This window comes from Heloderma suspectum, chromosome 12, assembly GCF_057233095.1.
Source record: "Heloderma suspectum isolate Gila_16-S chromosome 12, 16-S_ref, whole genome shotgun sequence".
Classification (NCBI taxonomy): domain Eukaryota; kingdom Metazoa; phylum Chordata; class Lepidosauria; order Squamata; family Helodermatidae; genus Heloderma; species Heloderma suspectum.
In genome coordinates, this window is record NC_139469.1 from 15,786,482 (window position 1) to 15,799,639 (window position 13,158).

Genomic DNA, 13,158 nt, shown 5'->3' on the forward strand with positions numbered 1-13,158 from the left:
GTCATTCAGCTGTAATGGGATTAAAGCTTTGAAAAGAATTCCCTTTCGTCTGTGTCTTGAGTTGGCTATTGGGATCTACTGGGGGAAGCTGCCAAGTTTATTCCTGACAGCGCCCTAAGTCTATTAAGAGAGAAAGAGAGAAGAAATACTGAAAATTGTTAAGGAAAAAAAAGAAACAAAGATGTAAAAATATGCCAGTTATAAGAAGCTATAGGAATGACAGTTGATCTTGACACTCTGGTCCCTTATTCAGATAGTAATCCACAGTATCGGCCAGTGAGAACTTCTTTGGGCAGTAGCCCAGCTCTTTACGTGCCTTGTCTATTCGAAAAGTGGTGGGGATCAGGATTTTTTTCACCTATCGAAGCAAAAAAGGACAATGACACAAATGGACAACACTTTCAGTAACAACAGATGGAGAAACAGCAGCGATTTGCAGTTGCAATAGCCCAGCCTTTCCCAGCCTGCTGTTGCTGTTCCCCAACCCCCCTTTAAAAACAAGGCTGGTTGATTGGCTGTCTAGGACCCAGGGATGTCAGCAGGAAGTTCATAGGAAGTGAGTGACCTTATACCCAGCAGGGCCGACCCTACCGTTATGCAAAGTATGGTGACGCAGGCCCTCAGGGACAACAGAGGATGCTGTTCCATTTGTTATGACAGATTCAAGCACCCATCCAGTTGGCTTCTGTACATGGAAATGGGGGTGGTGGGAGTGGCATCTTATCCTTTGCATAGGGCAGGGGTGGGCAAATTGTGGCCCTCCATGTGTTGCTGGACCACAACTCCCATCAGCCCTAGCCAGCATAGCCAATGGTGAGGGATGATTGCAGTTGTAGTCTAACAACACTCTGGAAGGTGCAGGTCACCAAAGGCAGCAAAGGGTCTTGATAACAAGGCAGACTGTTTCTCCATCTAGCCTAGTATTTGTCTATCCTGATCGGCAGTGGCTCTCCAGTGTCCCAGACAGAGATCTTTCCAAACCTTCTCCTATGTTTGGAAGTGGCTCTCCAGAGTTTGGATTGGCAGTGGCTCTCCAGAATCCCAGACAGAGATCTTTCCAAACATCTTCATCTAAGGATTCAATGTGGGCTCTTCCGTCTGCATCTTGGCATCTTCCAAGATGCCAAGGATTAAATGTGGGATCTTCTTCCCGCAGAGTGCATGCATCACCACGGACCTATGGGTGGAATCCAATGGTGCACTTATCATCGATTCCATTATGCCCCACCAATTGCCATCTGCAAGTGGGACCCACCACTTGCGGAAGGAAGATTCAATGCTTCTGGGGCAAGCGGAAACGAGCGAAGACACTCATTGCTGGAACGGAGTTGGTCGGCGGAGGTCGCATAAGAGAGCTCTGCTGACCTGTCCCTCTTGAGAAACAAGTGTTCCTGCTCATTTCAGGGCTTCCTCTAGGAAGCGCTAAATCTCCGTTGAGCATGAGGATGAGCATGATTCTGCTGTTGCAACAGAATCAATGGGACCCGACACTCATGCAACAAAATTAGTGGGCCACAAAAAGAATCAGCAGGGCATACACACCCTATTAGATTCTGCCTTTTGTTCCCTTCTCAAGTATAGCTCATACTTCAAGACAAACACTGAAGACTGGCTTCAAGGGGGGTTGGCAGCACATAGACTGAAACGGGAATTGTCCACACTTTGCTTTAAGCTCCCACACCAGGCACCTTTTAGCACGCAGAGTGCTGGTTCACAATATGATGTGGATACTGGAATGACCACGGGGTGGACGGGGGGAGATATTTCTTCAGAAAAAGTATTAGATAAATGTGACAACGGAGATCTGTGATCTGATCTCCCAATGCTGTTGACTTTGGTTAAAAGCAGCCATGAATCCCCCGCTTGACTCAGTTTGGACAGGAGTTCTGGCATTGGTGCAGGAGGGCCTAACTTCTGCTATGATATTTCCCCCATGTAGGCTTTCTTCACACGGAGCTTTTATCCTGCGATTGAGATTATTCCCTCACGGAAGTTTGCAGGCTCTTTACATGACGCCGTGACCCTCCAGGGCATCTCCTGCACTAAATGCCCTTTGTTCCGTTTTTAAATAGATTGCAGATAACGAGCTATCAAATTACCCCACTGTGTTCCACTTCAGTTCCCTCTGTGAAAAGAGGAAAAGCAGCAAGAAGAGGAGCGAGATCAATGAAAGATCATGGAAGACTCAGATACGGGGAGAAGGAGGGGGAAAGGAAGAGGGGGAAAAAGGGAGTCGTTGTGATCCTGCATTTAAAACAGAAGCAGAAAGCCCCATTTTAAATGCAGGATTTTAGGCTGGTGTAGAGATGCCCATTAACTCCCCGTGCTTCAAAAACAAACAAACAAACAAACACCCTACTATTAGCTGCAGAGGGGAAAAAATACAGATGGCACTTCTGTTTTCCCCTTCCCCATATCTAACTGTCGGTAGCTTCAATGTGTGTGTGATTTAAGTCAAGAAAATGGTGTCTAGGCATGCAAGGATCCACCCACCCCTTCCCTGGCTGCTTTTATTCAAAGAAAGATATTGGAACATCCAATTATGGACCTCCCATGTCATGTCTAGTTTTGGCTCCCCACACAACTATCCCAAGTGGCCATGGTTGTCCACTACAAATAAATTGTCTGGAAATACCATTAGGAACTAGGGATGTTAGAGAATTCCACCACGGACTCCAATGAAGCCGGATTCTTTAGGACGGACCCCGCGAAATTTCCCCGGGACAGACCCTATCTGTTGTCGGCTGTCCGGTCCATCCACTGCCCTGGTCTGCGGCTGTGAATGGCTGCCCTGGTCTGCGGCCGCCATTTGCCCCCCTACTTTAGCTGTGATAGGCTATGTAAGTATTTACGTAGCCTATCACGGCAAAGAGCAGAGACGCAAATGGCGCCTGCTACACCATTTGCGTCCCTGCCTTTTGCCCTGATAGGCTACGTAAATATATACATAGCCTATCACGGCTAACGCAGGGGTGCAAATGGCAGCCGTTTTTCTTTTTTTTCTTTCTTTCTATTATTATGTTTGAAATGGTCAGAAGACTATTCAATAAAGTTATTCATTTATTCATTCATTCATTCATCCTTTCAGAATGGGGGAAGGGAAACACTAAACAAAAGCCGGGAAACCATGAAATGATCGGTGGTTGGGGGAGGGTGTGTGTGTCCCTCTGAGGAACCCCAGAGAGCCGGATTGGGATCCCAGGAAGGCCAGATTCAGGCTCCGGGCCTGCAGCCCTACTCTGGAACAGCCCCATCTTAACCAAAGTGCCTCCATCTTACAGTAACCACTCTTGGACATGCCTTTCCTCTTGTTGTCACCACCATTGGAAGAAAGAAAGCAAGGATGCGGTTCTAGCATCAGGAAGACTGAGGGGTGGTACCAGCCAAGGGGGTGTGCCAACACTGACAAAGCCCTGAGGAGAAAAAGAGCAAACACCCACCCCCGTCTCAGTGGAGAGTCAGTGTGTTGTAGTGATTACAGGGTTGGAGTAGGACAGAGGAGGCCTGGACACGGATTTACAATCTCACTGAGAACTGAGCCTCAGCCTGTAGAGAATTTTGTCAGCAGGCAATGATCCAGAGTCCAGACATTTCCCTGAAACAGACACCTGGATGCTATTAATCAAACTAAGAATGTACAATTTTTACTTCAGCTGTAGTCAGGAGAGGTGTAAAGTTGAAAACTGGTTTAAGAAGCCAATGAAGCCATTCGAAAAAGTAGGCTGTAGAGGAAGAAAAATATGTATTAAAAGGCAAGTAACAAGAGACAAGTAACAAGAGAGTGAACTGAACGGAGGTTTAGGGAGGATAATCCCATAGATTAAATGGGATTTAATCTAGAGCCAGTGTAGTGTAGTGGTGAGAGTGACGGACTGGGAGCTGGGAGATCCGGGTTCTAGTCCCCACTTGGCCATGGAAGCTCACTGGGTGACTTTGGGCCAGTCACAGACTCTCAGCCCAACCTACCTCACAGGGTTGTTGTTGTGAGGATACAACGGTGAGGAGGAGGATAATGTAAGCCGCCTTGAGTTCCTTGCGAGAGGGAGAAAGGCGGGGTATAAATGCAATAAATAAATAAATAAATAATCTTGTAGACTGTAACTTCACGCCAAGCACATACACCAAAGAATAGTAAATGAAATGCTGAACAGATGCCACAAATAGTTGGCGGTTCACCCAGGCAAGTGAAATATCATCAAAAAGTAAATGAAACTGTACACTGAACTCTTATATTACCTGACATTAGAACAAGACATCCAGGAATACGTAGCCATGGCTTACTGTAGCCCAATTTTTCAAACTGTAAGGGATAGAAAATAAAAGTGCATAAAAGCAAAAACATTTCCTGCTTAGCTACAAGCTCTAAAGACCAGTGTGGTGTGCAGTAGCTAGAACAGTTGCTCAGGAAGTAAGAAGCTGAGATTCAAATCCCTGCCGAACTAAGAAATGCACTGAGAGCTTTTCTACACAGGGCACTTATTGTGGACTCATTATTCCCTACTCCTGGCTGTTTTCAGGTTTTTTAGACAACGTCATGACCCTCCAGTTTCACTTCTGTTTTAAACAGCACTTTCAACAAGTTTTTTTTTTTTTTTTTTAGAGCAGGGAAAATGTGGTATTATTTGTGAAAGTGACGGAAAACACTTTTCCCATTTGTGTATTTGTGCTATTCCGCTATACCACCACACCACCTGGAGGTTATGTAGCAGAAAAGCAAGAAAGGAAACGCTCTTCATGTAGTGCTCAGATCTCAATTCTGCAACGAAACTGAAAGCAGATACAGCAGATTAACAGCCTTGTGTAGAAAAGCTGGGAAACTCACTATCACATCCGAACCTACCTCGCAGGGTTGTTGTAAGGCTAAAACCTTGCTTGGAGTCGGTTGCTAAAGAATCTTTTTTTGCCTTCACGCCCAGCAAACACAGCTCCCGAAGGCATGGGATGGAAGGCAGTACTTATTTATTATTTATTTATTGCATTTATACCCCTCCTTTTTTCCTCTTGAAAGGAACCCAAGGCGGCTTACATTATCCTCCTCCTCTCCATTTTATCCTCACAACAACAACCCTGTGAGGTGGGTTGGGCTGAGAGTCTGTGACTGGCCCAAAGTCACCCAGTGAGCTTCCATGGCTGAGCGGGGACTAGAACCCGGATCTCCCAGCTCCTAGTCCAACACTCTTGCCACTACACCACACTGGCTCTTAGCCGCCGCTGCTGAGCAACAACCGATGGCATTACCAGAGGGAGTCACAAGCTAGCACCCAAGAGAGAGGGAGGTTTTGTCGGCACTGTGTGCAGGATTGCAGCTGCGGATTGGCTGGTAGCATCTGTAGATATCAGCAGGCCGCACAAGGCACTTCTGGCCATTCACTAACTGTGCACCAGCTTGGCACTGACAGAACTCTCCTTTCTTGCCAGCTCCTCCTCCTCTTCTTCCTCGTCAGTGCTCCCACTTGCTTGCTTGGCAGGCAGAGAGACAGTGAGCAAACGGGCGTTTGCATCTCCTGCTCCTTCTCCTCCCCACCACCGTTGCCTGGCCAGAGCAAGAGGCAGGTGAAAAATCAGGTTAGAGCGGTGAAGAGGAGGAGCAAATCCAGGGGGCACTTGCCATTGGGCCCCTGCTGGGGTGTGGGCCCTCAGCAAGTGCCCAACCATGCCTACCCTCGATGCTGGCCTGGACTAAGATGTATAGCCAGACAGCCCTCTGTATCTCCCCACACTGGCTATGTATCTGGAAGGCTGTACAAAGATCTCCTTTGCTGGTCTGAGGTGAATATCTTCAAGGATATTCTTGTTGGTACGTTTATTTTCTTCTGTCATAATGGCCTCACTCACACTCTCACACAAATGTACATACATTGCACATTCTCTGTGGTTTTCTCTAGCGAAAAAGAACTTTAAAAGCTTTACCAGTGGTGCTAGCCAGTCGAAAAAAACCACATTTTCTCCATCGTGTATGTAATATGCCTGGCCGCTCTGTGAAAGCCAAAAAGGGTGGGAGGGGGGTGAAGAGAGAGAAAGAGAGAGAGATGACAAGTTAGAAACAAAAGAAGGACTTGGGATAACAATTTCTTCTGTTTTAAATAACAAAATGTATTGATCATGTATATCGGGGAGGACAACATGCAACGAATCCATGGCTGTTTGTGTGCCCCATGCCCCCCCCCCCCCGCTGAATGTGCTGAGGCTGCAAACCCCCATCCGAAATTTTGCAAGAAAACAAGGGCCATGTGGAGAACTGGAAGGAGAATTACACTCCACTTTTGGACTTCTGTGTACAGTTCTGGTCACCACACATAAAAAAGGATATTGTAGAGTTGGAAAAAGGACTAAAATGATCAATGAAGCAACTCCCGCATGAGGAAAGATTACAACATCTGGGACTTTAGAAAAAAAGGCAAGTAAGGGGAGACATGACAGAGATGTACAAAATTATGCTTGGCATGGAGAAAGTGGATAGGGAGACATTTTTCTCCCTTTCATAATACTATTTATTTATTATTTATGTATGTCCCACCTTTTTTCCTCCTTAAGGAACCCAAGGTGGCATACATAATCCTCCTCCTCCCATTTTATCTTCACAACAACAACCCTGTGAGGTAGGCTGGGCTGAGAGTCTGTGACTGGATCAAAGTTACCCAGTGAGCCTCCATGGCCAAGTGGGGACTAGAACCCAGATCTCCCAGCGCTCTAGCCACTACATCACACTGGCTCTAATACTAGAACCCAGTGGGGTCATCCCATGAAGCTGAGTGGTGGGCAATTCAGGACAGATAAAAGGAAGGACTTCCTCACACAGCGCAGAGTTAAACTATAAGAAGATAAGAAGAGCCCTGCTGGATCAGACCAAGGGTCCATCTAGTCCAGCGTTCTGTTCACACAGGGCCAACCAGCTGTCGACCAGGACACCACAAGCAGGACTTGAGGGCAACATCACCCTCCCACCCATGTTCCCCAGCAACTGGAGGTAGCACATAGCCATCAGGACTAGTAGCCACTGACAGTCTTCTCCTCCAGCAATTTGTGTAACCCCTTTTTAAAGCCATCCAAATTGGTGGCCATCACTATGTCTTGTGGTAGCGAACTCCATAGTTTAACTCTGCACTGTGTGATGAAGTCCTTCATTTTATCTGTGCTGAACCTCCCACCAATCAGCTTCATGCAATGACCCCGGATTCTAGTATTATGAGAGAGGGAGAAAAAAGTGTCCCTATCCACATTCTCCACACCATGCATAATTTTGTACACCTCTATCATGTCTCCCCTTACCCTCCTTTTTTCCCAGCTAAACAATCCCAGCTGTTGTAACCTTCCCTCATAGAGGAGATGTTCCAGCCCCTTGAACCTTGATCATTTTAGTTGCCCCTTTCTGCACTTTTTCAAGCTCTACAATATCTTTTTTTAGGTGTGGTGACCAGAACTGTACACAGTATTCTAAGTGTGGTCACACTATAGATTTGTATAAAGGCAGTATGATATTGACAGTTTTATTTTCATTCCTTTTCTAATTATACCTAACATGAAGTTTGCCTTTTTTACAGCGGCCACACACTGGGTTGACATGGTCATTGAGCTGTCCACCACAACCTCAAGATGTCTTTTTTGGTCCGTCACCGCCAGCTCAGATCCCATCAGGTTATACTTGCAGTTGTGATTTTTTGCCCCAGTGTGTATTACTTTACACTTACTTACATTTAACTGCATTTGCCATTTGGCTGCCCATTCTCCCAGTTTGGAGAGATCCTTTTGGAGCTCCTCACAATGCCTTTTTGTTTTAACCACCCTAAATAGTTTGGTGTCATCAGCAAACTTGTCCACTTCACTGCTCACTCCTAGTTCCAGATCATTTATGAGCAAGTTGAAAGGCATTGGTCCTAGGGGTGTACGAATCCCACTCACCCATCCAGTTGGGGCATCCGCTGCAGGGGGGAAGGCGATCTGTCCCTCCCCCCAGAATCTTCCCTGGCCGACTCCGCTCCGTGGCAAGTCCACAGAGCCGCCGGCTGGGCCCATCCGCAGCTGGACTTCCATCCGCTGCCGGTCTGCAGCTGCAAATGGCATCCGGCATAGCAGACGCCATTTGCGTCCCTGCTTTAGCCGTGATAAGCTACATAAATCATTACGTAGCCTATCACAGCAAAAAGCAAGGATGCAAATTTGACTGGACTAGCAGAGACCTGTCTTCTGCACTGGTGATGAGACGTAGCAGACGCCATTTGCGTCCCTGCTTTAGCTCTGATAGGCTACATAAATATTTACGTAGCCTATCACGAAAAGAGTAGCAATGCAAATGGCATAGCGGACACCATTTGCGTCCCTGCTCTTTGCTGTGATAGGCTACATAAAGATTTACGTTGCCTATCACGGCTAAAGCAGGGACGCAAACGGCGTCCGCTACGCTGGACGCCGTTTGCGTCCGCAGACTGGGGCAATGGATGGCAGCGGACGGACCTGGACTGGTTGGTGACAGGTAGGGTCCGTCCTGGGAAAATGTCGCGGGGTGGTGGGGGGGGGTAGTCCATTCCGCCATGGACTCCAGGGGGCCGGATTCTAAAGAATCTGTCCTCATTGGAGTCTGTGGCAGATTTCTCCGCCATTCCTAACTGGTCCCAATACAGATCCCTGTGAGACTCCACTGTATATATCCCTCCATTGCAATCATGTATCATTTATTCCTACTCTCTACTTTCTGTTCTTTAACCAGTTGTTGATCCATAAGAGGAAAGGAAAGGTTCCTCCTGTGCAAGCACTGGGTCATTACTGACCCCTAGAGGGACGCCGCTTTCGCTGGTGTTTTCATGGCAGACTATAGCGGGGTGGTTTGCCATTGCCTTCCCCAGTCATGACTACCTTTCCCCCAGCAAGCTGGCTACTCATTTTACCGACCTCAGAAGGATGGAAGGTTGAGTCGACCTGAGCCGGCTACCCGGGACCCAGCTTCCGCTGGGATCGAACTCAGGTCGTGGGGAGGGTTTCGGTTGCAATACTGCCACCTACCACTCTGTGCCACATGAGGCTCAGTCTCCATAAGAGGACTTCTCCTTTTATTCCATGACTGCTACGTTTGCTCAGGAGTCTTTGGTGAGGGACTTTGTCAAAAGCCCTTTGGAAGTCTACGTGTTTATTGACACTATGGAATTCACTTCCACAAGATGTAGTTATGGCCACCGATTTGGATGGCTTTAAAAGGGGACTGGACAAATTCATGTAGGGTAAGGCTATTGATGGCCACTAGTCCTGATGGCTATATGCTACCTCCAGTATCAGAAACAGTATGCCTTTCAGTAGAGGCTGGGGGCTCTGATTTCGGTGGGGCTGGGTCTAAAGTAGCTATCCGAGGTGCTGAACCTATTTTGGGGATAGAGTTCAGCACCTTGGATAGCACCTTTAGAGTTCTGGCTGGTTCTGACTGAAACCCAGAATGGATTCACAACCTCACTGAAATCAGAGCCACCAGCCTCCACAGATGCTTATGTACATGCGTTGCTGGGGAACATGGGTAGGAGGGTGCTGTTGGACTCGTGTCCTGCTTGTGGGTTTCCCGTGGGCAATGTGTGAACAAAATGCTAGACTAGATGAACCCTTGGTCTGATCCAGCAGGGCTCTTCTGATGTTCTTAAGTTTCAAATCTTATAGCACAGTTGGTGATGTTTGGACAATCACTATATTGTTTTGAGGTTTCATTTTGGTTCCCTTCTTCCCTTGTGTATGCAAAGCTGTACAATATTCACATATTCAGAGTTTTATGACAAAGCAGTTGCTAAAGCTTTGTGGCCAATGTCTTGAAAGCCGCAGGGAAATTAGCCCCATTATAAAGGTGAGCTGTAGGAATTAAGTGCATGGAAACGGTTTTACTTACAGCAATGTAGCCCTTCTCAGCTGTTAGAGCTGCAGCGGCTAAGAGGTGACCTTGTATAAGATTCGAAATATGCACCCAGTTCATCAGCAAGTTTTCATTCCCAAATTTGAAGGACATGAGCCCTGCTTTGATGTTTTGCTGTGGAAAAGAATGCAAATATGAAAGAACTTGAGGCAGGGCACTGACTCTGTTTTCATATGCCATAAGCCAGGGGTGGGGAGCCTTGGGCCCAGAGGCCAAATCAGGCCCTTCAGGGTTCACCCAATGGCCACACCCCTGACCCCTGGTTCCTCCCCATTCCCTCCAACTCCTGATTGTTCAGTGGTTTCCCAGGTTTTGCACAGGTTTTTTCCCCCATTCGAAAATATTAAAATGCCTCTTCTATGGCTTAGTTACTTGCTGTAAGAGCTTTATGCTGCAATATGCTGCTATTTTTGGTCCCATATCTCACTGGAATACAGCCCCCTGAGAGCTTGCTTGCTTGCTTTATGTATGTATGTATGTATGTATGTATGTATGTATTAGATTTATTAATCGCCCATCTGGCTGGTCACCCAGCCACTCTGGGTGATGTACAACAATAGAACAATTTAAAATAATAAAATTCTACATTAAAAACATCATGTTTCTAAAAAATACCCTAACCCACCCCAAATGCCTGCCTGAACAACCATGTTTTTAATGCGTGGCGGAAGCTTCAGAGGCTTCTCTAAAATGGAATTCAGCGTTTGGGTGGAAAGCAGTTCCCCACCCCTGCCAGAAGCAGAACAGCCAGTGTTTGTTTGGCAGTTTGTAGTCGATTATTTCCCTTGCAAAATAGAGTGTTCAGGGCTGGCCCTACCATTGGGCAGAGTGAAGCAATCGCCTCAGGTGGCAGATGCTGGGAGGTGGCAGCAAGGTGTTGGAGGAGAGACCTGTGTGCCATATGGCCTGCTCTATGTCCCCTAACTTAGCCTACTGGCTTCTGCTGCCGTGGAGGATGCTGTCTCATCACCAGTGCAGAAGACAGGTTTCTCTGCCAGTCCAGTCAAATTTTTTACATGGAATGGGAGGGGGCGCCATCTTGCTCTTCGCCTCAGGCAGCAAAATGCCTTCGGCCAGCACTGGAGTGGTTAGCGTCAGCCTAGAACTGGAGAGACCCAAGTTCTGATCTTCACCCAATCATGAAGCTCACTGACGTCCCTACCCAAGGACAGCCCTGCCATGAAGCAGAGTGAAGCAACTGCTACAAGTGGCAGATGCTGGCAGCAGCAAGGGTGGTCCCCTACCCTGTTCTCTCATGGTCCTTGGCTATTCCCAACATCGCACAGCCTGTCCTGCATCTCCTAATGTTTATTACACTTATATCCCGCCTTTCCACTCAAAATAGTGCTCAAGACGGCTAGCAATATAATTCTGGGAACTGTAGGACATTTTTCTGTCTAAACATGCATAGCATTGCAGCCAAAGACTTCCTCTTTACACAGGCATTTAATCTTTAACTTGTCACCTTGCTTAATAATGTTGCTCCTCTGTGGTTTTAATATATGTTTTAAAACATTTTTAATGTTTAATAGGGCAATATTGTGATACTTCCATTGTAGTAGCAGTAGTATTTGTTATTTGGTTTAATATTGCAATTAATTAATTGGGATGGTTTAATTATTGTAAACCATCCCAAGGGCATTTGGTAGCTGGGCGGTATACAAATCTAATACATAAATAAGAGGTAGGATGTTCAATATTGCAAATAAACAAACAAACAAATAACTTTGAAGCTTTGGGAAGGAAACTCAAGAACTTTGGGGCCCAGATAGTTTTCTCATCCATTCTTCCAGTAGTTAGAAGAGGGATAGAAAGGGAAAGAAAAATACTCCAGGTGAATGACTGGCTATGAAGGTGGTGCCGGCACGAGAGATTTGGATTCTGGGACCACAGGCTATACTTTCTGGAAGATGGGCTGTTGGCAAGGGATGGGTTGCACCTCACAAAGGCTGGGAAGAATGTTTGGCCACAGCATAAAGAACTTCATCAGGAGGGCTTTAAACTGAATCCTATGGGGAAGGGAGATGTAAAGTTGGGGATAACAATGGACGAAGGCTCCCTCCCATGGGAGGTGGGGTTGCACTATATGTGAAAAATACATATTTCTGCACAGAAATACAGGAGGATGAGCTTGGTAGCCCCATCGAGAGCATCTGGATCAAAATAAATGGAGCAAGGAATAAAAGGAACCTGGTGGTCGGAGTCTACTACCGGCCACCCAATCAAGGTGAAGATGAGGATGAAACTTTTGAAAAGCAAATAGCCAATGTTTCATTACTACATGATGTAGTAGTAATGGGGGACTTCAATTTCCTCAATATTTGTTGGGAGACAAATTCTGCAAAACATGATCCCTCCAGGAAATTCCTGACTTGTGTGGCGGATAACTTCCTCCTACAGAAAGTAGAGGAAGGAACTAGAAGATTGGCTATCCTTGACTTGATCCTAACCAACAGAGATGACTTAGTGGATAAAGTAGCAGTTACAGGAACTCTGGGGAAAAGCGACTATGTTATATTTGAGTTCTTGGTTCTAAGGGAAGCAAAAGCCGAGTGTAGTCAAACGCGTACCTTGGATTTTAGGAAAGCTGATTTTAATAAACTCAGAACAATGATAAGTAAGGTCCCATGGCAAGCAACTCTAACAAGAAAAGGAGTCCAAGATGGGTGGGAGGTTTTAAAAAAGGAAATTCTCAAGGCACAATTACAAACAATTCCAACAAGAACAAAAGGTAGAAGACAACAAAAGAAGCCAATGTGGCTTCACAAAAAGCTTAGAGATGACCTGAAAACAAAAAAGGAGACATATAGGAAGTGGAAAGAAGGCCAAGCAACAGAGGAAGAGTACAGGCAGGTAGCACAGAATTGCAGGGATGGCGTCAGGAAGGCTAAAGCTGAGAACAAGCTGAGGTTAGCGAGGGATGCTAAAAGCAACAAAAGGCTTTCTTCAGCTACGTGCATAGTAAAAGAGAAAAGAAATGATGGTTCAGCTATTAAATAAGGATGGCACAATTATAACAGATGACAAAGAAAAGGCAGAAGTGCTCAATTCCTACTTTGGCTCAGTCTTCTCCCAAAAGAGGATCTATAAGACCCCTGGCAAAGGCGAAGTACAAGCTAAAGGGGCAGGATTCCAGCTTGAGATCAATAGGCCAAGGAACACCTAATTACTTTGAATGAGTTCAAATCTCCAGGGCCAGGTGAACTGCATCCTAGAGTAATAAAGGAACTGGCAGAAGAACTCTCAGAACCGCTGTCTATTCTCTTTGAGAAATC

At 46.3% G+C, this 13,158-nt stretch overlaps 1 protein-coding gene across 1 annotated transcript in view; it reads right to left on the bottom strand.

Moving 5' to 3' along the window:
- Positions 1-208: 208 nt before the first annotated feature.
- Positions 209-13,158, bottom strand: part of LOC146336592 (putative short-chain dehydrogenase/reductase family 42E member 2) — a 34,745-nt gene continuing 21,795 nt past the window's right edge. Inside the window, exons 7-11 of the mRNA XM_084817868.1 lie at positions 9,860-9,997; positions 5,911-5,976; positions 4,237-4,300; positions 3,649-3,722; positions 209-358 (exon numbers count right to left, since the gene is read on the bottom strand). Coding sequence (XP_084673994.1) covers positions 209-358; positions 3,649-3,722; positions 4,237-4,300; positions 5,911-5,976; positions 9,860-9,997 — 492 coding nt within the window. The remainder of the gene's footprint in view (positions 359-3,648; positions 3,723-4,236; positions 4,301-5,910; positions 5,977-9,859; positions 9,998-13,158) is intronic.